The sequence below is a fragment of the Corvus kubaryi genome, unplaced genomic scaffold (assembly GCF_017639235.1).
Source record: "Corvus kubaryi isolate FWS band 111438036 unplaced genomic scaffold, C.kubaryi_AGA036_p1.0 37266, whole genome shotgun sequence".
In the NCBI taxonomy this organism is placed as follows: domain Eukaryota; kingdom Metazoa; phylum Chordata; class Aves; order Passeriformes; family Corvidae; genus Corvus; species Corvus kubaryi.
The window spans coordinates 206,143-234,078 of record NW_024581081.1 but is presented as its reverse complement, the minus strand read 5'-3'; the positions used below and the strand labels follow the sequence as shown (position 1 = coordinate 234,078).

Sequence of the window (27,936 nt, the reverse complement as noted above, 5' to 3'; positions counted from 1 at the left end):
GAAAGCAGCAATGATTTTGTTGGTTGAACAACACTACCCTTGCTGTCCTTACTTGACCTAAACTTAGGACACAAGAACAGAATTATTCTTCAGCGATTCTAAAATCCCACCTACCTTTGGCCTCACATCCAAGTACTATCTGTCTGAATGCTAATCCAAGGCATATGAGTGCAGAAGCTAATTTAGCTCCTGTTACTCAGCTTGAATTTCAGTAGGGGTACTTTTAAAGTAAAATGATCATTTCTTCACAGAGACTTGTTCAGAGTATGTGAAGTATTTTTAAAAAAAAGCTGGTTTTCCAAATTGCATTCACAGTACCTTGACACCACAGATGTTACATTATCTTAAAATTTACATACAGAGGTGAACATTCACTTCATGCCATTCAACACTAGGTTTTTAAATTAAGTTTGGACGTATCACCATATATTACATTTCCATTTGAAGATAAGGATTGTTTTTCCTTCTTTTGGATGGACCCTATGTTTAGTCTAAGGGCACTCTAGGAACTCAAGAACCTCTTTGGGTCTAACCAAAAGTTGGATTTATCACCAGTCAAGAGAATGGTTGATAAAACCCCTCCCCAACAGAAAACTCATCTCAATGACTAAATGATCTATAACTTCTGGAAAGACAGTCACAATTTCCAAAAGTCCACATACAATAAAGCTACACTAAAACTCTTCTCCAACTGTATATTAACACAGTCCAACTGCCAAAATCTTCTGGATGAGTTCATGCTCTAGGAAAAATAAGTTTTTTTTCTAAATACATATTTAAAAATAACTCAGGATTAGCATCCATTGGCCAAAGCAAAAATACTGAAATGGAAAATGGGGATGATGGGAAAATATTTCCAAGAAAAAAGTGATTTATCACATGAAGGAGAAACTTGGAGTTATAGCTAGAATCCATTAATATTTCAAAAGTTACAATATCAAAGGAGATTATGGATACACATGGAAAGTTATTTTTAATAGAAAAATTATTTACCCATATAACTCTAGCATAAATGCTTTTATATTTATTAAAGAATATATTTTATAATTTGCTCCAGATGGTAGCTGATATGAGCTATAGCTTTATATCTGGCAGGAGGTAGGGGAACAGGGCTGTATTGTAACATGCATACTCAAACTAGGTACTTAAGTTTTATTAGTATTTCTATCATTTCTCCCTGTGATGAAAAAAACTCACTGTCCTCCAAAAGACACGAACTCAGTTGTGAAACACACTTTTATATAAATCTAATTGGGCTGTGCATATTTGAAAGTCCATTTTTATTAGAGTTTTTCCTTTTCAAATGTTAAAATGTATCCTGAAAATGTATTTCTGTTAAAAGTGTACTGCTAAAAGGACTAATTGACCTGCAATTTAAAATCCTTAAACCAATTCCCAAGATGAACAAGCTCATTTTGAATTAAAAATTATCCTTATCACAGTATCACTGAAGTGTCTTTGGAAATTGTCTTGCTTGTAGTCATGTATCTAAAGACCATAATATTGCACATATATAAGAGCTCCACATGCTTGTACCTGTAACCGTAACTTGTACACTTGCTGGAGTCTGAATGTTTGACTACACCTAAAGGAGACTGGTCATGGAAAAACATGAAGGTTTTCTAAAAGCAACAACAAAACCATGTGCAAAGATCCCTTCATTAACTGCATTTGTATTCAACAGTAAAAATAAAAGATGCTTGACTAATACTAGATACAGTAATTTAACAGCCATATTTCTATAAAACTCGAGAAACAAAGTTATATGGCTTCTCTTTTGTTTTGTTTAAACAGAAGACATAGTTAAGCAACATAAATTGCAAATATTAGATCATGTATTTCCATTTTGTGAGTCACTAAGAGTATACATTTGGTGTTTAGGGTAAACTTCTCTTTAGAATGCACCAAAATGAAGCAAATTCATAGCTTAAGATTCACTCCAGATTTTGTGCCTTCATTTCTTTCAGATCAGACTGGCCAGAACAGAAGTGGAAACTCCAAGCAAACATCTCCCACTTCTCACCTCTCAGCTATCAGTTACAGATATTGGATACTGTGACAAATAAGACAATGCTTCTATAACAGCATCCTAATGAAGATCACTTAGAAGTAATGTGAAAATTATTGCAAACAATTTCAGCAAGAATAGTCCACTACAAGACCTCACAAACGAAACCATGAACCAGCTAACCTTTCACATATATGCAAGTATATATACGGATTTGCTGTTTCATTTCAGATTTTTGGGTCTTTAAACACAACTATACATGGAATATGTGAAAGGCAGCTTTGAGTTTAGAACTACAGAACTACCTGTTTGGATATCATTAGGTATCCACTCTATCAGTTAGCTCCAGGGATGTGACCTTCCACTACTATTTTAAAATCAATGCCCTTCAAGTTGTATTATGGCAGTGAACAGTTTAGTTACAAAAATCATGAGGGGCAAAACTTTGCTTTACTTACTCAAAGAGCTCCCTGTCCAGCAACGCTGGCAGATCGTATTCAACGAGCAACTCGTAACTGTGCCACAGAATCGCTGCCACGCAGTGCAAGTGGGAAGGAGACGGCATCAGAAGCCCATACTCTCTGGTTGAGCTATTGGGACAAATGTAGCTGACCCGGCCACTTTTTTTCATAGCTGCAACTCTTGCAGAATCACTGACCCATTTCAGCAATGCTTGAATTCTGTAAGACAAGATGATGTTGCACATTATAAAGGATCAAAGAAACACTCAGAATCCAATTAACTTGCTGGTTTATTGTAATCTAATTTACACGTTTCTCTCTTCCTTGGAAGAAAAGTTCAAGAGTGAGCTCAATCCCTGTTTTCTCAAGACTTAGATCACGGCAAAAATTAATTAAAAAAATTTATCTTGGACAGTCAAATGTGAACCTTCTACAGAAAAAGAAAATATAGCAGGTATCTGAGTTCTGAGTATTTGAGAGGAAAGTCAGCTAAAAACCAAAGTTTTATCACATTTATAAGAGCAGAAAAAGAGGGACAGCATTCCCTGGAAAGGATGCAAAGAGCTAGGACAGAAAGCTTTTTCAGATTTCTGCACTTTCATGCTATCCATAACAAACAGATTTCAAAAATGTTTGGTTTTATGAACTAATATCAAGCTACTGTTTAGCAGATTACTATTTGTATATGCTTCCACATGACAACCCAAATAACATTACCTATCTTTTGTTCCAGGGTCTTGAGTTGTTCCAAGCTGATAAAGAATGTCTATTGTGGAGTCAGAAGAGAGACCATTTAATCTTCCAAACAGTAAAGGGCTATTCAGATCTTGCCGCATTCAAAAAAAAAAGGGGAGGGGAAATAATAGAAGTACTTACATATGTATTTTTTAAGTGTACTAATGACATTATTACAGAATTGCAATATTAACATTGAATTAAGTTTTGCCATTAACGTAAGGATGAAACTCTTATTCACACCACTGTCTCAAAACTGTGCATTTTGTATGTTCAATGTTCAGCCTTACTATGAAAGGAAAAGCCATTACAACGTTCATCAGATGAATGGAGGACTTAGAGGTTTACATAGCAGGGTTTTCTTCAACATATTCCAAAAAGACATGACTGATTCCAACAGAGCTGTCAAATCTCTTGCTTCACAGAAGCAAACACTTATTTCAAAATTAAAGCTTATTTAACTCCAATTTCCATAAATGGGATTAGATCTGAAGATCTTCACAGGTTATTTCCTATTCAACTTCATCCTCCGCCCCGACAGAAAGTACTCCCCTATCTAACAACAATCCAGCAAACCTGAGCAGTCTACACTGAAACACTAACTCATGGCAAAAGAAGACATGGAAGCCAATTTTAAAAAGTGTTTTCTGTCAGCAGCCTCAAAACAGGAAAAAAATTAATTTGTTTTCTTTCATTTAAAAGCTACAAAACAGCAAAGTGGTATGAAACCATAAATACAAATTCCCCAGTGCATTAACAGAATGGCTTCTGTAAAATTTCACTGTGGGACACAGAACATAGTTGTATCTTCATTATACACCTCCAGACAAAAATATTTTCAGTGCTTAGTGTTACTCAGAATTCATACTGTCCTACAGACTACTGCTGCCCAAATACTGCATTGGTTTTCCTTGACAGTACTTGTGGCAGTACTCTTTATTTTAAAACATCTGGACACAATATCTAAAGCAAGAGACGTTTAGGATACGCTGTACATCCTACTCCGTTTCTTCAAAACACTCACCTAATTATGAAAAACCAAACAACCCTGGTTGCACTGCTTTACTGTTGTAGGACTGCCCACATACAAAGACTGTGATACTTAGAAGCCAATCAAAGCACAATGGCACGTTCTGTCAATCCAGATTTCAGAATCAGAAAGCAACATGCAAATAAACTGTATTTGTACTTTTATACAAGCAATACTTTTAAGCAACAACTGAAAAGAAAAACACTGCACTCACCTGCAGGATCACTCCCTGATGCCGAGCAGTTTCTTAGAAGAATGTCAATCAATTTTAGGCCAATTCTGGTGGACTGAAGCCCAATTTTCACAAGCACAGCCTCAATGTTTGGAGAATGCATCCCACAGTAAGGGGACATTAGTAAAGCAGCACATGTCTGCAACAGATTAGCAGTGGGTGCTGCAGCACTAGCCATCATTCCTTCCAAATCACTTATGTGAGTGAGGCAGTGGTGCAATAATCTTAACCATCCAATACTGAAAAGGAAAACAGAAAAATGAGCTGATGTATTATTTTCTTATTACATTATTTTTCATCTGTAGCACAACTATCTGTATTAGATTATAGGGCAAGTACTGCAGAAAACTTCTGTGACATGATCAAACATCATCTGAGCGAAACAAATGACTGAATTTCAGACTGCAATGTAATATACAGCAGTAATGCTGTTGCAATCATTGTATTAAGATTGCAAGGAAGGCAGGGTGTGTGGGCAGGAAGAGTTAAGAGCCTACAACTTTTATTACTAAAGTTTCTCAAGATTTCTCGGTTCACATGTGTTTTCTTCCACTAGGGCCAACCTGCTGAGGGAGGGATGAAAGGGAAGGTGTTTATGCAGGGGAATGGGTGTAGGGTGGGCTTGGGTTTTATTGGTTGTTGGGTTTTTTTGGTTTTCTTTGTTGGGTTTTGTTTGCTTGTGTGTTGTGTTTTCTACGTCAAAAGGAGTGAAGGTGCAACAGTAGTTGGCATTAAAATTATACACCTGCACAACTTCCCTGACATTACAAACTTTCAGGATCATACACGTTTACAATAAACTACAGTGAACTTTAGGGAACCTCATTTAAATTGCATACAGAAAAAGCACAGAAATTAAAAACACGTTAGCTACTACATTTCCCTCATGTCTCTCATTCTTTGACAAAATCATTCAGAAGTCCTTCTAATAAAAAATCCTGAGAAGCAAACCGATTGTAATTGAATCAATTTGGAAACAAATCAGTTAGACTTTACTTATAAAATACACCACAATACTATTTAAACTAGCATCATGAACAAGATGGCAATCTAAGCTGTATGTGAAATAAATCGCATCTTTCACTGACAAGTTCTACACTAGCAGGTTAACTTGTTTCCACAGCTAACCTTTACCACAGTTTAAAAAAATGCAAACTTGCATATAGATCTTAAATTGAGCTTACAATTTTATTTTAGGAATCATTTGCTCCTAAATCAATTGGATTCATCAACTACAAGAGAGCAAGTTCTCTGTTATGCCTAAAAAAAATTTATGCAAGTTTATTGAATATATCTGTTGCATTACTATCATTATTTTATTGAGATACTTAAAAAATTAAGCTGAAAGCTACAATAAAACATTTCAGGAAATGAGGAACATACACTCACCTCCTTTCTTTAGATACTGATTATTCTTGTGTCACTTTATTATAACCTTTTCTGAAGTAAAATTATACTATAAGTTGGCTATAATAATTTTCTTCACTGCTATTCAGGAGCAAAAACCAACTTTAGTTTTACAGTTTTTATTAAATATACACTGCAAATATTAATGTTCTCTAAATTTACTTATGCTCTCAAAATTTTTCCCTGCAAAAGAAAAGTTCTTAAAACTTTCCCATGCTCTCTTTAAATTTATAAACATCAAGGTTCAAAGATAAAATATTTAAAATTAATGAGTTTTTACAATTTAGTAAGCTAAATTTAAGAACAGAAAATCTCAAAAATCCATCTGGTAAATTAAATTTGAAGTTGGAAAACTTTGACACTTTTAAAAAAATCCTTACGCGTTCATTTGTTTTTATTTTTAAAGAGTGAGAAACTCAACATGTCACCTAACCAAATGAAAGTGTTTGAAAAGAAATCTTGCTGATATGCCAGAATCATAACAACATTCAGCTCCTATTTTTGAAATGTTTGCAAACAGCAATATTAGATATGACTTCCAGAAAACATTCCATTATTCTATTTCTACTCCTGCTCCAATACTTATGTAACTCCGTTGACTTCTATGAGGATAAGAAGTATTTTGGCACTCCATTTTTCTTGACAACTGCCTACCCATTAAAAACACAAAATGCAACTCTAAATGCTTTCCTGTGCTTTGTATTCTCTCACCATTGCAGATATGAAGCACTCCCTTTAGATATGCAGACTAAGCATGCTACTAAAGAAGTGAGAAGTACTGCTTATATTTCCCTTCATATTGGGGAAAAAAAAAAAAAAAGGAAGAGTTTGCTACTGAAAGATCTGACTCAGAGAAGAAAACCCCATAAAAAAAACCCCAAACCAGGAACTGGCACAAACTGTCCCCTGACACCAGAGCCTTACCTCGTTTTAGAGACCTGATCCTCAGAGGGAAGGAAGGGATTATTGACGGTGGCAGAGGAGGTGTTTCCAAAGGCTGTGAGGCCTAACAGTTTGATCTGAGAGAGGCCCAGGGTACTGGCATCCCGAGGACGATGGAGACGAAGGCAGACAGCTGAGGCAACTTCAGCTTTTACCAGCTGGATTTTTATATAGGTGAGACCACTCGTGATAACAGGAGTTGACAGAGGTAACATATTGACACCATCTGCGCTTATTTCAACAGATACTGATGAAGGGCAAGCTACAGAGCAAGATAAGAAGGTTTAACACTATTTTAAAATCTCTATTAGTTTGTCTTCAACAGCAATACATGTTCAACACTTAAAATTCAGAGAACAAAATGACTGAAATGATCTCAGGCAGACACTACTACAGAACTGCAGCTGAAGGACTTGACCGGGGTGATGGTACATGTTAAAATGCACAAGCATTTTGATACATGGTATATACAGTTTATCTCAAAGATTTCAAATGAAGGAAAGTCCTGTCACTGCAAACAGTTTCCTTATCAGGGCTACAACAATAAGAGCTGTAAATATCATGCTTTTTCCCAACTACCATAGAAAAGCATTTTGCCTGAAGACGCTTGACCAATATCACTTTCTCACTGGGCAAAGTTTTTTGACATGCTTAACATGAACGCCACATAACACCTACTACACTAGAAACCAAGCAGAGGCAGGGCTTTCCATTCTCAAGGAAAGCAGAATTTGCAAGCTTTTCAAACTTATTTTACAGGCATTACTCAAACAACCTCTCAGCTTTAGTTCATCTGATTATACTCTTTGCATTGTTTCCAAATCCCAACCTTCAAATTTTTGAACTGGCATCAACATCGGTGAATCTACTTACTTGCCAGAGAGGCCAGGTGAGGCTGGATGTGGATCTCCTTGAGCAGCACAGCTGCAGGAAGGTGAATCGTGAGGTCACACCAAGCTTCCTCAGGTAAAAATATGTATGACCATGCAGCAGAGCGAGCCCGTCTGTGGGGAGGAGTAGCCTGCAACAGCACTTCAGCAGGCTGGGCAGTGGGACTGCTTGAGGTGATTGAACCTTCAGAAACAGCACCATTAACACTGATTATTAATGTTTATTAATAAAACCTGGATTAATTTACAACCTGAACTGTGGAAAACACCTTTTTTTTTCTGTCTCCTCTCTTTTGCTTTATCGATAATATCCCATGTGTAATGCCCACTGCTGAGTTATTTTTCTTTTACTTGAGACTGTTTTGAATAGGCAGTTTACACATCCACATGCATATGTATGCCCTTGAAATTTGCTAGGGGACACTTGCTACCAAAACTCTAAGCTTACTCTCAAGAGTACATGAAAAAACAAACCAAACAGAAAGGTGCAGCTTGAACAGTATGCTTAGAACTTGAACTCAGTTAATTCAGTTTACATCCTTTAAAGGTTTAAATACTAAAATAACATAAATGACTTTATAAGCAACTTCTGCAACCCTTTTTCTTTAACAAGGTTTCACATGAAAACCGTTTTCTAAAAAAGACACCAGAATCAGAAAAAACCTGACCACAGCAGTTGCTTCTTTTTCCACTCCTAGCATAAGGTAATAACGAAGAAGGAAGATCTAGGCTGTCTTCTTTAGCAAGTTATAGGGTATAACAAGAGCAGATTTGAGCTGGTCCAAACTACAGGTACTTGTGGTGTTTTACTTTAAAGCAGCTATAGCCTGACCCCACAACTAAATGCCTAGCAGCAGCTGGACATTAATTCCTGAACACATTTTAATAAACTTTCCTCCCAAATGAATTAAGCTCATCTCAGATAATAACCACATGATGAGAATCAGAATGTACCACAGAGACTACTAAATGATGGGAATCTGAATGTACTAAGTGAGGGTAAACAGAAGGTTAATTTCAAAAGCACACTCCTGACTGAAAGTTAAATACTAAGAGAGATGCACTCATGGCAGAACATCAAGAATTGCAGCACTTTGTAAGCTGGGAGATAAGGTAGGAAGGAACCTACCACCACACATGCTTAGGATTTTTACTATTTAAAGTAATAAAAGAGCCAACATTTGCAGGATTCCTAAATTTACCTTTTAGAAATTTGTGAAGAGCAAAGTAGATTCCAGTGGCTCCTATTCTGCCCCTACTCTACCAAATAAACCTCTTCTTACTGTCTTTTGTAATGCCATTATTTTTGACACTCTTAAATTTGAATTGCAGGACTGAATGGATTCCTCTCTCATCCAAAAATCTCTCCAGAAATTTTAAAATTAATCCTTTCTTTTTCCCCGCTCATCACTGAGACAAACTGTATGAATACATTCAAGGACTACAGTAGGCTAGTGGGCAGCAAAAGAAAACAAAGACACTAGAATTGCAAAGGAAAGCCTTTGTAAGGCATTACAATACCACTACCTCTTAAAACACATTTTAGTTAACTGGCAGCCATTGTATTGATATCAAAACAGCATTGGAATTCTAACAAATGCTCATGCAGGCAACATGAGAGCAGCCAGAAGTAGATATGAGTGCACCATCACTAATATCAGCCTTATGCTCCAGCTTCTTCAGCTCTGCTTCACATAGTTCAGGCTCATTCTCCATCATTCCACCACACTATGCTTCTGTATTAGCTCCATCAAAATTGATATGACTTAAGAGAAGTTAGTGAGTCTTAGCGTGTGTAAGGCAGATGGTGGGCTGGAACCATGCATCCCCTGACCTAGGGGAGGAGAAAGGGGCTCACCTTGATGCATGACTTTACCAGATCACTTCCCTTCCTTCTCTGCTCTGTCCACATGATATCTTATTACCTGTGGTGGAGGGGACTAACCTCATCCCTCAACATTACCTTGAAACACCATCAATCCCTCTCATTAGAAGATTTAGTAGTATTGGAACATTCAACACTATTGTAATACTTTTTGCTAAGAACTTGATACACATTCAAATGACCAGCAGACATTTATCTAAGAGAAAGAAGCATTACTCACCCAAAGGTGCAAAATTGTGAATTCCTTCTGCATTATCAGGCTCAGAAGCGAGCACTCGGGCTTTCAAACTGCTATCTGTTGCTTTGGTGGGACCAGAATCCAGGAATTTCATAATAGTTGAAACCATGCTTCTTGCTGTGTTAACAATAGCTCTTGTGCTTGTTACCATGTTGTTACAGATAAGTTGAACACCCCCTGTGTATAATGTGAGCAGAGAGAAAAAATACTCCTCAGAAGCACACAAGAGATTCCACACAAGCAAAGGCCTGTTTAGTAAATTGGCCCCTGTAGACACATATATGTATTCCCTAAGTGCCAAAAAAATCTAAACCAAACCCTTTATTTATGTGGCTAAAGAAAATACATTCTTACCCATATCGTGGAAAGCCTTTAGAGCCTCACTTGTATCCAACACGCGTAAAATGAACCAGAGCAGTGGCTCAGATAACTGACACGTGGCAAGAGAACCCTAGCAGAAAAACAATTAAGAAATACACAATTTCATACAAAATCAGTACAGTAGAAATTCACCTAACAGCTCGCAGCCTCCCCATTTAGTAGGAAAAACTACCAGAGAGGAAATGCCACCACAGTTGTCACCATACAGCAATACCATGTTCCACATGGTTCAGTTCTTTACATAAGAGAAGTGTTTGGGGTATGGACAAGCTCAAACCCACAGGGTGAGCAGCTTAAGGGAAATAAGAGTACTGAGCATTAAAATACCCGCAATAAATGTGCTTCTCACTTGCATATAATAAATTATCTCATCGCTCTTCAAGCCTTTAGCCAGGAATGCTTACACGAATGTGAAAATGTCCATACAGAAACTCTCCCTCTACCATGGGCAACAGAACAGCTTCCTAACCTCAGTACCCAAATGAAGTAAGGTCATAGAGATGTTAACATTTCTTTTACATAAAACTAGGTGAGTTTTCTGACCTAATTACTGATTACAGAATCAACTACCTTGAAAGACAGCAAGCCTAAAGGAACTTACCTGCCTTCCCATGTACCCACAGGCCATGTAGGTAAGAATAGGCTGAAGCATCACTTGAACTGTCGTTGCTTTCTTACTAAGTGTTGTCAGGATAGTGAACAACCCATCTCCAACTGATATTGCATCTAAGCCACCATGAAAGTTCTCATGTTTAGTGAGATGTAAGCCACTTGCACCTTAATGAAACAGACAGTTCAAAGGTCACAAACTGAGACCTAACAAACCATTAACAGCACATAAGAGATTTCAAGAATATTCAAATGTTCACATGACTTTTACAAAGTACAAATGGACCAGTTCTCAGGATCACATGAATTACAATTAGTGTCCCCAGATATGTATAAATACGAAGACTTGACCCAGGAAGTCAGAAATTTAAATCAAATTAGACCATAAAAAAGAGTGCAATTAGTGAAGGAAATAGGGTAACTACAAGGATTGGAATCACTCCTAGCTAGACAATCTCCATAGTTCCTTTAACATTAAGCATTCTGAGATTCAGCAAATTCAAATGCCAAACACATTGCTGTTTGGTTTCAAATTACTGCCTTCCACGTCACGTTAGGATTTTTTTTTCAAGCATCTGTTCCCCTTTACCTTCTTTTCTCTTCTTTCCTGCCATCTCTGTGACACATTCTTTCCCATCTACACCCGGCTTATGAGTTTGCAGAAGTTTTAGATGTTTTACCACCCAAAAGACCTTCCATCTTACTCAAAAAATACCTACCAATAATCATTGCCATAGCACTGCTGTTACACTGGCCAAGTGCAGACAAAATCTGGCTCATAATTTGTTGGTTGGCTAACACCAAGTCTGCCACGTATGTAGTTGATCCTTGAGTATTAGGGTTGCTTCCATTGCCATCTTTGCCTCCTGAAACCTTTTCCTCATCAGACACACTGTCTGTAGTACTGCTTGCTACTGGAACACGGGCACTGTATTCTCGGTTACTGGAAAGTGGCAGCTGAACTAAAATGTTTATCAGCTTTAATAAATCAAACATGAGTTGATCCCTTGTCATTTCTCCACAAACTGCTTTGGCATCACCTGGACGGATAATATTGGCAAAAAGCCCTCCAAAACATGCTCGAGCACCCACAGAGCTGTCTGAGCCACTGCGAGACATTACTTTGTCCGAACACGTAATGTAATGATGCACAAGAAAGGTTATAGACTCGATTACTGCAGAAATAGTGCTAACTGATACAACTTCAAAATTCTGTTCCAGGGTGAATTCCAGGAGTTTCACTTGAGCATCCAATGGTCCCTGGCCTGTCTGGAAAGCACCCCTGAAAGAAAAAAAAAAAAAGAAAAAAAGAAAAGAAAAAAGAGAGAGATTGCAAGTTAAACAGGTTTGGCTGTTTGAGTATGGCTTTTTCCTTGATTTTTAAGAATCAAAAAGCACACCAGATTTCCAATAAATAAAAATCTAGCTATTTTCAGAAATGCATGTTGCAGCAAAATCTAATCTTTCACCTGCATCAAGCTTTTGTAATTTTTTAATACACTGGTCATTAAACAGCCTGTAGAACCTGCTCATGCCACCACCTTCCTGATACCACTAAGGATTAAGAGGTTAGATTTGAAAAAGGCTAGGATTAATCTTTCTTTTTTTTTAATTCGGTTAATTTTGTAGGTAAAAACTTGGAAGAGTCTATATATAGACTGAATAGTCCTGTTCAGTTCTTGGTGAAAAGTTTCCTACATTTGCAAGAAAACCTCATGGGAAGCAGTCACACAATACTTTAATATCACGAGGATTATTTAGTTGGTAACAGGAAATCGTGATGGATTTTTTTCTTCCCATAGGCCTTTTGTTTAGCCTATGCCACTCCCCACCCAGAGATAAAAAGAAGAATGGTCAGGTTTCACCTATCTAAATAGTACTTATACATAAGACCATGAGAAGGTACTCAAAATATCACAGGCTGGTGCTTGTAGGTTGACTGCTTGAAGGATTTCTCTTCGGGATAAGTTTATTTTATCAATTGTTTTTACACATATAGTGGTGGACTACAAAAAGTAACCTTTTGAATCAGTATCTAAAATAAAACTTGTACCGGTTACTGAATTTTCATATACTTCTCTGTATCTTTTTACCTTGATTAATCTTATCCTAACTTTTTAAATTAAATAGAGAACAAAACAGTTTATAGAAACAGCCCTGAAGAAAATATTTGAAATTTAATTAATCCTAACAGTAAAATACTGCTTTTCTTCACAATTAATCTTATCATCAGACACGGTACAATTCAGTAATTACCTGTGTTCTTAGAAATAACCATCTAAATCCCTTTCTGGTACTTCGCTTCCATTTCATGGCATTTCAGTCTCACCCTAACACATTTCAAAAACTACCCTTTCAGTGGTCTAATTAGCTTATTTCAAACAAATGCTGGCATGCAGACACACACTCCAAGGTTCACTGTGAATCAATGGTTTTATTGTGTTATGACATGTCTCGTTGAAATCACTGATCATCAATATAACCTGGTAAACACCACTGCTATAATTTAAGTTACAAAGGTAAAATCTCTTAGAGAAGGCAGGAACCATTTTCTGTAAGATTACAGAATAGATAACACCAAAGTGCCACCTACTGGGAACCCAGAACTGAGGAAGCTCATCCCCAGTTATATGAAGCCTTTGTCTGGAGATGAGCAGAATGTCAATACCATAAAGAAATGCTTCCTAGTGTACTTCAGACTGAACAACTGCCTTATTTCCAGTGTACCACTGGATACAGAGTCTTGTGCCCATTGGCTTTGCCTTGAGGAAGCAGAACTGTAAAAGACAAGACATAAGCTCTTATCTCTCTCCTGGCCAGAGACACTTCTCTACACTAGTGTACATCAAGAGGCCCCAGGAGAGTGGGGCAGAGGATGTTTTCCACTGTCGTGTGGAGAGAAAAAAAGCCATCAAAGGTAAAGCAATAAAATATATATATTGCATAAATAGAATTATACAATCTCATATTTCATCCTACCATGGAGAAAAGCTATCCCTACTATTTTCACAATCTATGAATAATTTCTGGAATCTTTCATTAACTCAGACTTCTCAGTATACTTTTTTTAATAGGTAAGCTCATCAACAGTGTCTTTACTTTAGGGAATTACTTCAACAAGTCTACATCCTAGGTTTAAATAAAATCAGTACAAAATTTTAGTGCTTCTGTTGACAGTCCCTCATACAGACAGCTGTGTGTGAATTCCAGATGCACTTTTCCATGTGCCAGGAGCAGCTCAGATCCTGCTGGTACTGCTGCAGCCACAGTGACGATTTCCACTGACACGTAACTTGACAGTATGACACGGCATACACACATCTTAGTTGTGATTCACAATCACACAGATTTTAAAGAAAAGGAGGGTATGAAATAAAAAAACATGTAAGATTTACCTTTCTGTTGAAAGTATATGTATTAATTTCAATAAAAATTCACTGAACATCTGAGGACAAGTTGAAGAAAGGTGCACTTGCAATCGAGTAAGAAATTCTTGCATAGCTTGCGTTGCTGTTGGCCCAACCTAGAAGAAAAGGCATTTTAGGAAGTACTATATATAAATGAAATGTCCTCAAAAACATTAACATCTTCTAAGAATAGGAAATTATTGCACAGCTTACCTTGCTTTCTGAAAATTTTTACAGTATTTTTACAGAGCTAATCTATCCATTTATATTACTTGTTTTTCTATTACTAATCATGAGTCAAAAGCAAGAAATTCAGTTCTTTGTCTACAACGTGTTTTTCAGCTTGAGACTCTCTTTTCAGTAATGCAAACCATACTCCATACAGAATGTATTTCTGTGCTAATCTGAATGTTTTTAACAAACTACATACTTATGTAAGTACTTTAATGACACTGTGCACTGTTAAAGTTCTGGAAATGACTATGTATTTTCTGAAAAATTTGCTGGAAAAAAAATCCCTGGAACTACCAGGTGTTTTCTGTCTCCTAAACTGAGACTCCTGTCAAATACTACATACAATTAAGTTCACTTGGGCTTTTTTTTAAACACTATTCGCAGATATTTCAAAGACTGCAAAAACCAAGAAAACACTACTTGAAATTAGGAGAGGCAGCAGATACCACATGAATTCAGAAACACGCAGAAAAGTGTAATTTTAAATTCAAGAATTCTTAGATATTAAAACTTAACATTCATTGGCATTTTTATCCCAACTCAACAAGATTTTGGGAAAGTAACTGAATGGAACACTTCATTAACATATGGCATCCTCTCCCTGTGGCAAGTCTCCAGAGTTGTAAAAACATACCAGCACTACTGAGTGTATCAACAACACGAACTTCCCTACGGTTGCTCATCAGAACCAACTAAGACTATGACTAGAAGAAGAAACAAGACAAGGATATAATACATTATGAATGACCATATATTTCTGTCAACTGTCTTGAAATCCTATTACAAACAGTTTTTCTCTTATTTTAATTGCTTGTTACCTGTGGACTGTGTTGATTCGTTCCATGAGGGTTAGTGCCAGAAAGAAATTTCACTAACACATGAATGAGGTTGGGGTCTGACACCAACAATTGGGCAGTACTTTCCTGAGCTCCAATGGCACTGGTTGGACCAGCTTAAAAATAAAGACATAAAAATTAAGTGTGTAATCTTAAACATTAAGCGTAAATCAAATATCTATAGTGCAAATCCCTTATATTTATTTCATGATGCAGAAATATTCTCAGCTAAATCAGCTACCAAAACCTCCTTACTCAGGACTACAATTTTGAGTTTTCCAGTAAGTACAGATATAAAGCCCCAAAACTGTCCAGTCAGTGCTCCAAGGTTGTTAAGGCAGTATTCCTGAAAATAGAGATTAATTTTGTAGGTGCAATACATACAGACATTTTGATTTGTCTCTTTTTGTTAGTCCAAGACTTTAATAAGGCTTAAGTGCATTTGTTAGTTTGTCAGACAGACCAAGTGTTCTGTTATGCTGTAAACAATCACAGTATTTTTGTTCTTGGCACATGCAAAGACTTCTCAGAATAAAACTGTAGGGAGCTTAACAGATAAGAACTCTCAACACCAGAATTTGAATTAAAAACCACCCTTCAGTGATCAAATGAATGAGCTTTACTACATGTGAAGTCTTACTCTTGCAGCAGTAGTATACTGAATCAGTTCAAAACACTTTATGAAACAGATGCCATGGAAGTGGGATAATGCTTTTTGATAAATGTCATCATGCCAGTGTTCTCCCCTGCACAACTGGCTCAGGTGTACAACTCCCCCCTGGGGAGGTATAGGGACATTGACAAGTAGGCCTAAAGGTGTTCATCCCTTCTCATAAGGCATAACTGACTCAACTATGCTGTCTTTAAGAGGCACCTGTCATGTCTTAGGTGGTGTCAAACCATCAAAGACCCCCAAAATGCCCCAGACTCATCTCAGGGACCTTCCACCAGAGGATTGTGCATGATCCAGTGTTGCATCAGGTGGGCATTCCCACCGGAACTCGAATGTATATTAAACCATTGAACTCCGTGTTTCCTAGGTTTCCCCCATCCCTGATGGATCAAAATTGTGACCATCAATTCCACCAATGGATATCTAAATTGCAACAATCAAATCTTGTCTCTGAATCCACAGGTGGTGATACCTTTCCTCTCCACTATCTAATCTTATCCTTTCTTTCTCTTTCTTTTTTTTCCTTATATGTTTTTCTAAGTTGTATCTTTATACTTACGTATTGTTTCACTCCTACAGAAAATAACCAAAACAGCTACATATCTCCTTTCCATTGCAACCAAATTGTTCTAAAATAAACCTGCCATAGAAGTATATATCTATATCTCTCTCTCTCTCTTTGTGTTTTATATATATATATATGACCAGTGATTATTTGGTGTTGTTTCACTCTAATCCACCCCACGAGATCTATTAACAAGAACCTGTAACCCAGCCTTTAGTGACAGGTCATGACACTTGCATCTCCAACCCTTTCCAACTCAACTCCAACTCACAATCCTATATACAAAAAATCCACAACCACATTCATATGCTCAAGTGTGCCTGCCATGAACCACAGGGGTTGCTTCTGAGCAGCTTTTTATTCACCTACTGATCTCAGGCAACTATTAAAAAAACTTTTGCAAACACACAGCTGCCTGTCAGTGTCAGAGAAGAACACTGAGCGTCATAACACTTGCAAGATATTCACATATCATCCCAGTGATACACACTGCATAAATTTGGAAATTTTTCCAATCTACAGACACAAACTGGAAAGTTGACAGTACATGTGCTTGCTAACTGAAAGCAGTTGTACCAGAAATCAGGCCATGTTCTATTCTCAAATACTAAGAATAAGAGCGAAGTCTCAGTTTGTGCATAATAAGTCTCTTCCATTAGTTTTTGGCAGTTCTATTTCTTCACCTGATCGCAAAAATTTCAGCAGATTTTTGTGAGACTGATTTCTATATAACATCACGGAAAGGGGACAGAGAGTACAAATTTTAAGAAAAAAGTGCATCTTAAAGTCAGTGATTTAAAATGGCCAATATGAAAAAGAGATTCATAGGCAATATTTAAAAACCACTTCCTTTAATTTCTATCAGTCTTGTGGCAAAATCTCATTCACAAAGTGAGATTATTTCTAGTGTGCTATTGAGCATATAGAGAATGTGAGATATACTGGTATGCATAGGGAAATGAAATGGCTGGATTTCTATTTTAATAGATTCAACTTCTGGGGGCTTATTTTCAGATAGCTTAATATAAGCAGTGACTGGTGCCTGCATATTTACAAAGTATTCCTACTCCATCAGAAAAACTACAATCTTACTCATAGCAACTTAATCATTCCTCTCTGCTACTCCTTCTCATAGTGCAAACCTAATTTTCAGGGATCATTAGCTAGTTCTAAAACGTTTTTTGGAGGACATTGACAACTACTTATAATGACATTTTTTTTACCATAAGGATTTCTGTTTCCCATGGTACAAGCAATTCAAGGAGATCACCCTTGAAACGCCTGAAGTTAATGGAGAACAAAAGTACTTATATGACAAAAGGAATGTTCTGGAAGTCTTTTGATGGAATTAACACTCATTTGTACATCACTAAAACTGTCAGCATAAGAAAACCAACCAAACAAACTTACCGTTAAGCTGCATATTTGTCATGAGCGTTAGGCTGTGAAGCACAAGGCACCACGTTCGGAGTAAAGTATTAGGATACCATGCCAGAACTGACAGGAAGCTAGTTACTGAGGCTGTCAAGAAGAAAAGGTTTTTCCAAGCTTTAATCTTCAGGGTATTACTATAAATTTCTAATTTTTACTGTAAGGTGCTATATTGATTTTGTTATTAGTATTATTGTTCCTTGTATTCATTTTGCTTTGACAACCATTGTTGCAGTAAATTAGGAAAAGAAACATCAACAACACTTCCCAGAAAGTGGCCCACAGAACTTTCTACAGTGCCCAGACAATGACATCTCAAAGAAAACGATGCAAAGAAACTGATTTCAAATGTTCTCATGGAACTCAGCGTAACAGGTTCATTATATCGGGCATTAACATTTTGGATTACCACCACAAGATACCACAGACTTTCTTAATTATATAATATAGTGCAAGAAAAACAATTCAGCATGTCTTTGTACTAGATTAGTAGTCTGATGCTCAACAGTAACAGAGCTTTCCCATTCTGCTGACCCCTTTGTTAAGGGAGGGATCATAGGATGGTATAAAGGAGATGAAATTTGTCAGAAAAGTGCATACAGTTGCACAGTTCATCTCAGACTAAGAAGTGTATTTTAATGAATCTCTTGGAAATAATTATGAGTTAAGAACTACAAATTTTACCATTTCATTTCCAATAAGTTCATAAAAATTGAATGAGTCAACTCTCGGTTACACACTAGCAAAGCATTTTCCACTTTAAGAGGAAAATGAGACCAAGAGTTCTCTAATAAGAAGACAGAAATTATCTCAATACTGATCTTATCAAAAATACTTACTTCAATACTTTTTGCTTATTAGCAAAAATTGAGTATTTAAAAAAAAAACAAACCCAAACTTATTCCTATAATTAATGTATTTTACCTTGGTTCAGGGAAACAACAGGTATTCGGTTAGCATTATAAAGGAAAATATCAGCACCACTATCTTTACTTCCAGACGAGCTGGAATTCAGGCTTAATGTGAGCCATAGCTGCAATAGGGATTCAAGCTGAAAGGGAAAAAAAACCACTATGAATCCAAACTCAGAACCCCAGAGCATCAAAGTTTTAAATTCAAAAGCCTGATCTACATTCTCAGCTGCTGCTGTTTCACCGATAACACACACACACACTCCCTCTCCTTTACTGGATTTGAAAATTCTGCTAAACATAATATTCAAGGCAAATTCAGCCTAACTAGCAAATGCTTCTCCTATGTTTTTGCAATTTATTTCTTCCAAATAATTTCTCTTAAGAAGTTTCTTCAAACTTGTGTTAAGAAAATGCAGCTTTACACACTGTTCAGAAATATCTTTATCATAACCTTATACCTGTAACATGTACACGTAGGTTTACCTGTAAGCTTTTGGAATGCTATTAAAGTGGTGTTTCCCAGTTAACCAAAATTATTCAAAAGGCCCATTTATCTAATGGGAAATCTCAGAGACACTGATGCTTAAATTGAATAATTCCTCTGAGGAGAATAACTCTTTAGATATTCTGGGGAAGCATCAAGGATGTTTACATGACAAACTGTATTTTAGATGAGATATTTAAAGAACAACTGAGGGATTGAGCCAGCCACTCTATCAAAATACCAAGAGGCAGGCAGGCATCTAATCACCTATATATACTGCACACACGACATTCCTTTGTATGAATCTAGAAAAGCATTGCTAAACCAATGACTTTTCAAAAAGCAAACTTTTAAATTTAACATACAGGATCATTGGATAATTCAGATTGGAAGGGACCTTTGCAAGTTATCCAACACAATCCGCTCAAAGACCAAAGAAGACATCAGACTTGGTCATGTGGGGGTTTATTCCGCTGGGTTTTGAAAACCTCCACAAATCTCCATTTGTCATTAAGAGTTACTTAGTGACATTTTTTGTTAATAAGCTAACAATTATCACTAAGTGAACATACAAACTTGTTTTTAAATATGAAAATGTATACCAGTTTTCCACTGTAACAAACAATGTCTTCTCTGACAAAAGCTTTCAGCAGCTTGATTATTATTGGTATTGTCCTTGACAGATTCATAAGCAATAAAGCACATAACATAACAGATTACCTGAATCCTAAGTAGCAAGAAGCATAGGAAAACAACTCTTAAATTTAGAGACAAGTACTATCAGAACATTTTAAGGTTCAAAATTCTATACCTGAACATGGTGGACTTGTAGCATGGAAAAGAGTTTGTTGAAGCATGCACTCAGCATAGGTATAGATGACAACTGCACAATCAGCTGGGCATTTTGGTTAGCAGCATGTAATCCCCTCAGCAATGAATCATCTGTGCCACTGGGAGACTGCGTCACTAGAAAACAAAACAGGGTACCATCCCCCCATGCATTACTTTGAAAAGTTGTCAGAAGTAATTTCATAATTATTTCCTTGCATTTTATACTTAAGCAAAAGACACTTTTTTATAATTTACAAGAACATCTTCAATGTAGCGCTCAGCTGAATTGGACTACTGACTACCATAGTAGTGGCATACTTGAATATCAGACATTTCCATCTTCACAAAACCTATTTGGAACTGAGTCCACACAAATTTTCACAGCTATTACAGCAGTGTCCTGGTAACACAATAGTAAGACAAACAATTGGAACATCTCTTTCACTCGTTATGGTACAACTGTTGCAGATAATAATGAACTTCCAGAGAGTGAAGTCTGAAGATGTCGCTAAACCTACTCCATCACTAGATATACAACCAATGACTGCATCCATATTAAGGTACCCAGAGGGCTACAAAGAAACACATTTTAACAAGATGGGCAGCACAACTCCCTGAAAAAGGTTCAAAAGTAAACCACTCTATGAGCATTTTTATAACATAAAGCTCACTGAACAGCTGAGTTCAAAATTGTATTTCATCACTCAGTAGGTGTAACTGTCAAATGCAAAGCAGCTTTCAAACACCAAGAATGCAGCTTCACATAGGAAGCTTAATGTTCACTTGCACCTAGGCCAAAAAATGAAAACCTTCCCTCCACTTTAGCATAATCCACATGCATACTTGACAGTTTCAAAAAGTGTCTTAAATACAGGCATATAAGTTATTCAAAAATCTGAATAAAGAACTCTCTAAAGTTCAGCCTAAGAAGAAAATTCAAGCAAAATGTAACTTTTTCTAAGCTACTAAGTGACTGCAGAAAACATTACTACAAATTTCAAAGCATCCTGATCATTATGTGAAGAGAATGATTTGACAACATGTAGTTACATGTAGGAGATGTGTTTGTTAATGCTTGTAGAATGGAATCAGCCTCCAGTGTGGACATCATTTTCAGCATCAGCTCAGCCTGCTGCTCAAGTCCAACTTCTAAACGTGCATCTAAAGCTGTAGAAGGCAACAAACAAGGTAAAACTGAGTTATATCAAGGACACACATAATTACAGAATCACAGAATATTCTGAGTTGGAGGGGACCCACAAAGACCATCAAGTCCAGCTCCTAAGAGAATAGCCCATATGGGGATTGGACCCATAACCCTGGTGTTATCAGCATCGCGCTCTGAACAACTGAGCTAATCTCACCTTTAATTTGCTCCTCTTTCTGTAACATTCTAACAGACCTGAAATATATAACTATTAAAATACTGTATTTTTGTGAAACACACCAATATTTCTTCTCGCAGTCTCTTTACTGTCACACATGACAATCTGCATACGTTCAAGTAATTTCTTCCTAAGGCAACAGCTCTCAAACAAGAACCAAAAAGTTGTTTTTTCCCAGTGTGGCAGAAGAAAAATCTATCACCCAGTTCAGTAGTACTCCTACAAATGAAACAAGTGTGCCACTTCACTGCTTTGGGGCACAGCCAACTAGAAAAGAGCTTCCAAAATTTCCTGAGAAAATAGGAAAGATTTAAAACTGCCTATAAGTGCATTCCAAAATGTTAGAAAATAAGATTTTCTGCTATGCTGGGCTTTTTAAAATGTAAGTTTCACATTATATTCTCTCGGTTACCACAGGAAAAAAATTGTGGCATATATAAAATGTAATTCTTTCCCCTTAAAATACATAGATATTGCTAAAATAGTTTCTTGTGCTAAGGTGTCAAATACAGTATTACAGAAACAAGGCCCCAAACAGAACTTTAATTCATTGCTTACCTTGAGAGACTGATATGCTGACAGTTTGTGATCCATTTTTCTCTGTAGTTACGGGTGGTTTTGCAACTGGAATTCCAACACCACCAATGTAAGGATTGTAATTGTAGGTGCCATATTCAGCACCCCAGTAATCATACCAGGTGCTGCTTATAGGCTTAAAAAACAAACAAAAAACCAAGGGAAAACAATAAACATCAAGTCTTTAGATTGCCAAAAGCCTTTAATGACTAACAACAAACTCTGAAGTTAAAAGAAAATTAAAACCAGAAGATTGGTTCCAATAGCTTTAGAAAATTGTTTCAGTTCTTATTGCAGTGTAAGCTACTGAATCTTTAGTGACTGTCACAATCCAGCTATGTTGTTAGCTGCCTCAGATTCAAGAAGCCAATTTTAAAACGTTATTATCAGTTTTTCTTCACACATTTGTACCATATTGTAAATTTGGAAGTAGAATATTACACAGATATTTTGAGGAGTTATTTATCAAGACAGAATACTGTACAACTATACTATTAATGTACCTTGAAGCCTCAGTGAGGCTCAGTGACTATTTGTACTGGGGTCTGAAAAAGAAACAGTTAAATAATCTCTACTTCTGTCATAATTTTAGATGCTAAGAAAGCACATGGATCACAAGGAAAAAAAATAATGTTACACTGTATGAAGGCAATTTACATATGCTGGTCTTTTTAATGGCGAGATCCAATACCAACTGTCATTTTACAGATATGGAAGCAAGTATTAAGAAGGATTAAGAATAAAGAAGTGGTTTTATGGCTGTTTGTTAGTGGACATCAAAGCAGGTAAGAAGATGATGAAGGTATCTTGGATAAAGTTGACTGAAGAGTACAGCCACATGACATGATAGGAGAATAAAGAAGGCAGGAAACATCAGTAACACAGAAATTCAGCAATATGTGTAATTTTTGGTGGTAGACTGAGATTTAAAGAAAAAATCTTTACATGATAGGTAATTGGTGGAAGGACATATGAGGGAATACAGAAAAAATTAGTGTTTTCTGAGCAAGAGGTGAAACAGATAATTTAAGTTAATTCAAATGAGAGGTTTAAGTCAACAGAGACAGGCATGGAAAAACTCCAAATGTCGTCCTTATGAACGACAAGAGACTCAATATTTCATTATGAACAGTGGGTTTCTTTAAAGCCCAAATATTTTTGGTTTTCATACACATTGACAATATATATACTATTACATCTAAATGTAATTGTACTACCCCTGATATGTTTATTTTAAGTATATTCTTAAGTATATACTTCATTTTAAGTATAAAAGTACTTAGTAATTTCCTTGTTCCCCAGCGAAACAAATTTTGAAGTGAGTTGCTTCTCTTCATAGTCTGAAGCCAATTTGAGCACTACCTACTGCTGGCTTCTTTATTTAAGCACAATGCTAACAGTATAAACTCATCTTAAGGTCAGCTACAGAAATGATGCTCTAATCTAAATAAAAAAGGCAAGACTAGATCTTATCTTTCTATTATGTTTTTGTTGCCTTTAACACGTGCTGAAGTGTGAGTAAACTCAGAACCTCTTGTTTACACAAGTATCTTCATGCAAAAGCAAAATATTTTGTGGTCAACCGAGATGTGAATATTTACATTCTTTCCTGTCATTCCACATAAAACATTCTAAAAAACTAGAAGCACGTCTAAGACATCAAATACCACTACTGAAGAAGTGTAAGAGAGTAAGGATTTCACTATCTCTCATGTAAGGGTTATCCTGAAAATTTAGGTGTGACATACCTTGAAGACTTTGGCTGCAAGGGGATCTTTTTCCAAATCAATATCCAAAGGATCAATATCAACTTCCATCAGGTCTTGCAGTAATTCAAGATCAATGTCCTTGTCTTTTTCCAATGATGACAAGGGTGGAGCACCTTAAATCATTGAAAGAGTATTAACACTAGCAAGTAAAAATTATAAAACAAGGATGTATAATACACTTAATAGATAATTTTAAGCTTTTTAGTATTACAATTTTGTGGAAAACGTTAAAATATGCAATCAAGTTGCCTTTTTAAAAATAATAGGAAAAACAACCATTTCTTACTTGTCAGATGTAAAATTAACTGGAAGAATTACTCATAATCTGCGTTCTTTCATTATCAGAAACTATTTATACTATTTATCACCAAAGTCTTCTACTGATACCTTGATAGATGAGTAAAATTTTTTTTACTCTTTTCAATAAATACACATATACAAAATTACGGAATTATTTACCTGTGATGTCATGTGTCAAAGGCTCATCTATGGTTTCCACTAACTGAACTGTGGACTGCTGGAGAGAGTCATCAGAATCTCCAGCCGAAGCTCCAGCATCTTCTCCCAAAGCACTCTCTTCCATAGCTTCAGCTGCTATAGGTGCCAACAACTCTCCTACGTATTAAATTAAGCAGACAACTTCATTTCAAGCTTTATTCCCGCTACAAATTAACATCCCAGTGTCTAAGCCAACTGCCATTTTTTGTACCTAACTCCAAATTCTCTGGGAACTATTTCTCCAAGGGAAAGTGTTTTGAATAATTTTCAAATAATCAGGGTCATATAAATATTAACTTTTCAATGCACAAGTCACTGTAATTGTAATTTTACACTGCATTTTTATGCACTACCCTAAATGTTATGATTTGTTTGGTTTTTTTTACAGTTTTGATTGTGTCAGCAGATTCTAACATAGTGATAACCAGCCCCCCCAAAATATTAAAGGAAGAAAGATTCCAGCATGAGATACCTTCTGAAGAATACAAACTTAAAACAAACCTGCTAGAATATCCTGTAGCATACAGGTCAGAGAATACTGAGCCCATGCTCCTCCCCAAGAGATGTCTCCTCTGTTAAAGTCAGTTCCAACAAGAAGCAGCAGTAATCGTTCTAACTGAGTCTCATTTACAATCTCACATAAATGAATTGTTGGTCTTGTAGCATTTGCAATTCTAGCAAGAACCTATTAAAAAAAAAAAAGAAATAAACCAAATATATGCCTATTCATAGTTAAACCTATGAAAGTATATAATAGTTTTATTTTCTATGATTATTAGATTTGGCTTACAAGTAAACTAGATATTTTCACCAGCTCACACTTTAGAATTTTGTGAGTGTAATTATATGATTTTTTTTTTTAAGTTAATTTTTCCATGCAATTTTGAAGCCATCATATTGTAAGTTACACAAAAAGTGACAGATCAGAAAAACAACCCCACCAGAAATTATTAGGAATTCTAGTGCTGCAGCTGATTTTTACCATCAAACATGCAAAAAAGTAGTAATAGAAAGCTAATTTAATGTGGTTGCTACTGCAGTCACCTAGTGATGTTCCATATCCTGTTTACCTTACAAACAAAAAGAAGTAAATCTGCATGACAAGTAAAGTCCATGGACAAGAGAAAGAGTGCCAGCTTTTGCACTACAGAAATACAACGTTCATGTGCCAGCGTAAAGGGAAGCGGTTCAATTTCTGGAGTTTCCTTTGCTGTTGATACTTCTGTATCTAAAGAAGAACGAGGCCATTCTGCGGTCCGACGCAAGCGTATTAAGTCCTTGAAGTGCTGCAGAAATTAAATTTGAAACAACAGTTACAGTTTAAAACTAACCTCTAAATCTCTTCCCAATGAATCAGTATGGCAGCAATAACAGAGACTGTAAAACTTCTTTAAAAAATAAAAGGAAGTCTAAAAATGTATGAGAAACTGGAATGGAATTAAGGCTTTATTGGCAGGAATTTGTTTTGGCAGCATGTTATCTCAGATGACAAACACATTATCAAATTCAGGTCCGCAGAAGTGCCAATTAAGCCTTATGTATGCCATAACACATATTAAAACCACATATTTTCAAAGTTTCTTTCATCCTTCCACACCTGTACATAAAGCTACAGTTACCATAAAGCAAACTGCACATAAAAACAGCCAATATGGAAATTTACTCTTACAAGAACACTCACTTCTCAGTTCTTCACATTAGATAAATCATCAATAATTTCTAAATTTCTTAATACTGCCATGATACAAAGTATGCATTAGCCATACCATTAAATTGAGCTAGTTTCGTATTCGCTCATGGCTCTGAACTACAATCTTTTTGACAGAGGGCCTACATGTGACGGGAGAAAAGAAGGTACCTTCATTAATCCTCTCACCCAACAAGGGCATTCATTTAGCAGCTCAGCTCATTGTATCAGCTACACTAGCAGTCATTAGATAATACAAATGCCTCTTATAATCTCCCTTAAGCAGTAGCTACTGAAGTAGACCAAAGAAAAAGCTATTTACTGATGCAAAGGTTTCACCTTCTCCTAAATGCAGGACATGTTTTAAGTCAGTCACAGTGATTAGTAGGCAAAATAGCAAAACCTGCATAAAATGCAACTATCAAGTGTACACTAACACCTTAACTACAAGTTAAGAAACTACAAGAGGAAAGATCTTTAGATCAACATGGTTTTTTTATGCAACATGGCTACTATAGAGTGAAACTTAAAACAGCTGGACAGCACAGTTCAGCCAGTAACTCATTTAAAGACATCTCAAGGGGCCACCAGTAAGCAGCCCCCTTGGTATAACCTGCTGGAATAAAGCAGAAGATAGTGCAGGAAAGAACAGCTCATGACAAGCACAGTTAGTGAAAACTTAGGGTTTCATTTTTATGCTAGTGACTTTTTTTTTCCGTAATTACTGGAAGTTTTAAGATTTCCCTTTAGATTGTCTGTAAGGTCCAACATTATGTAATCTCCTTCCACAGACCTATTTTCAGGCATCCTAACAGACGTGAGTACTACTTGAACTAGGGAGTATATATTTCAAGAGATACCTAAGTTTGGTAGCTAGAAAGACTTACACATTTTCTGTGTTCCCTGCAAAGTCCATGTTGTCATCTCCTGAAATCCATAAATTTCAGCACCTCCTCTCATAACCAAACCAATTCTTTAACTACTACATCAACTCTCAGTATCTGGGGCTTATTGCAAGATGCCACAACTGAAGTGGTGGGTACTTTCAGGAAGCTAAGGAGCTTATGACAAACTTCAAAAAAAATTCTTAAAAGTCATATTTATTAGTTCAGGGAGACAGACACTGGCATGATTATTTTCTGATTACTCAACCAGAAAAGCATCTAGAAGAGCATCATGCATAAAAGCTAGCATATAAAGTACTATTTTGTCTTTCTACTGCTGTATGTTATCCGAAGTTTAATGACACGACTGGCATTCCCAAAGCTACAAGAGTATTAGTAATTTTGGCTATAACTACCTAAAAGAACCCTGTAGAAGGATAAACTATTTCTCACAGAGCAATAAATTTCCAGATAGCTGCTTTTTTTAAATATTATAATATACTTGACAGCAGCCATGATGAAACAACTTTTTATAGTAAGGCCAAAGTAGGACAAAAATGACTTTGCAGGAACAGGTCTTTTCACACAAAGGACAAGAAGTCAGTTACAGTTTCAGAGCATCATACCTTTGAAGTAGCCTGCTTTAGTTTTGCCTGTTCTACTAAAAGTTTGTATGATGATCCTTTGTTGCTTTGTATTTTCTCTTTTTCCATCTGTTCCACCAAAGCCTTCTGCTTTGCTTTTAATAAGTTAAGTTGCTAAAAGAAAATGTTAATAGGAATAAATGAAAATTTAAGCAATAAGATGTTAAAAGGATCAGTATGTTCACATGATAGCAATCTTCAGTTCAAACTGTAACTTGAGCTTTTAAAATACTTTTAAATCACAGCTTAGGTGCTTGCACTCAGGTGTACTCAGATATATCTAGAAAGTACATTATATTT

General features: G+C 36.3%; 1 protein-coding gene across 1 annotated transcript in view; it reads right to left on the bottom strand.

Moving 5' to 3' along the window:
• The window catches only part of BIRC6 (baculoviral IAP repeat containing 6), a 173,602-nt gene that overhangs the window by 77,987 nt on the left and 67,679 nt on the right, over positions 1–27,936 (bottom strand). The window contains exons 34-54 of the mRNA XM_042024996.1: positions 27,619–27,750; positions 25,492–25,707; positions 24,923–25,106; positions 24,383–24,538; positions 23,903–24,036; positions 22,137–22,290; positions 21,244–21,360; positions 20,174–20,328; positions 18,889–19,015; positions 17,944–18,054; positions 15,278–15,411; positions 14,214–14,341; positions 11,538–12,100; positions 10,811–10,986; positions 10,183–10,279; positions 9,811–10,005; positions 7,689–7,889; positions 6,798–7,077; positions 4,449–4,705; positions 3,187–3,295; positions 2,467–2,688 (exon numbers count right to left, since the gene is read on the bottom strand). Coding sequence (XP_041880930.1) covers positions 2,467–2,688; positions 3,187–3,295; positions 4,449–4,705; positions 6,798–7,077; positions 7,689–7,889; positions 9,811–10,005; positions 10,183–10,279; positions 10,811–10,986; positions 11,538–12,100; positions 14,214–14,341; positions 15,278–15,411; positions 17,944–18,054; positions 18,889–19,015; positions 20,174–20,328; positions 21,244–21,360; positions 22,137–22,290; positions 23,903–24,036; positions 24,383–24,538; positions 24,923–25,106; positions 25,492–25,707; positions 27,619–27,750 — 3,848 coding nt within the window. The remainder of the gene's footprint in view (positions 1–2,466; positions 2,689–3,186; positions 3,296–4,448; positions 4,706–6,797; positions 7,078–7,688; positions 7,890–9,810; positions 10,006–10,182; positions 10,280–10,810; positions 10,987–11,537; positions 12,101–14,213; positions 14,342–15,277; positions 15,412–17,943; positions 18,055–18,888; positions 19,016–20,173; positions 20,329–21,243; positions 21,361–22,136; positions 22,291–23,902; positions 24,037–24,382; positions 24,539–24,922; positions 25,107–25,491; positions 25,708–27,618; positions 27,751–27,936) is intronic.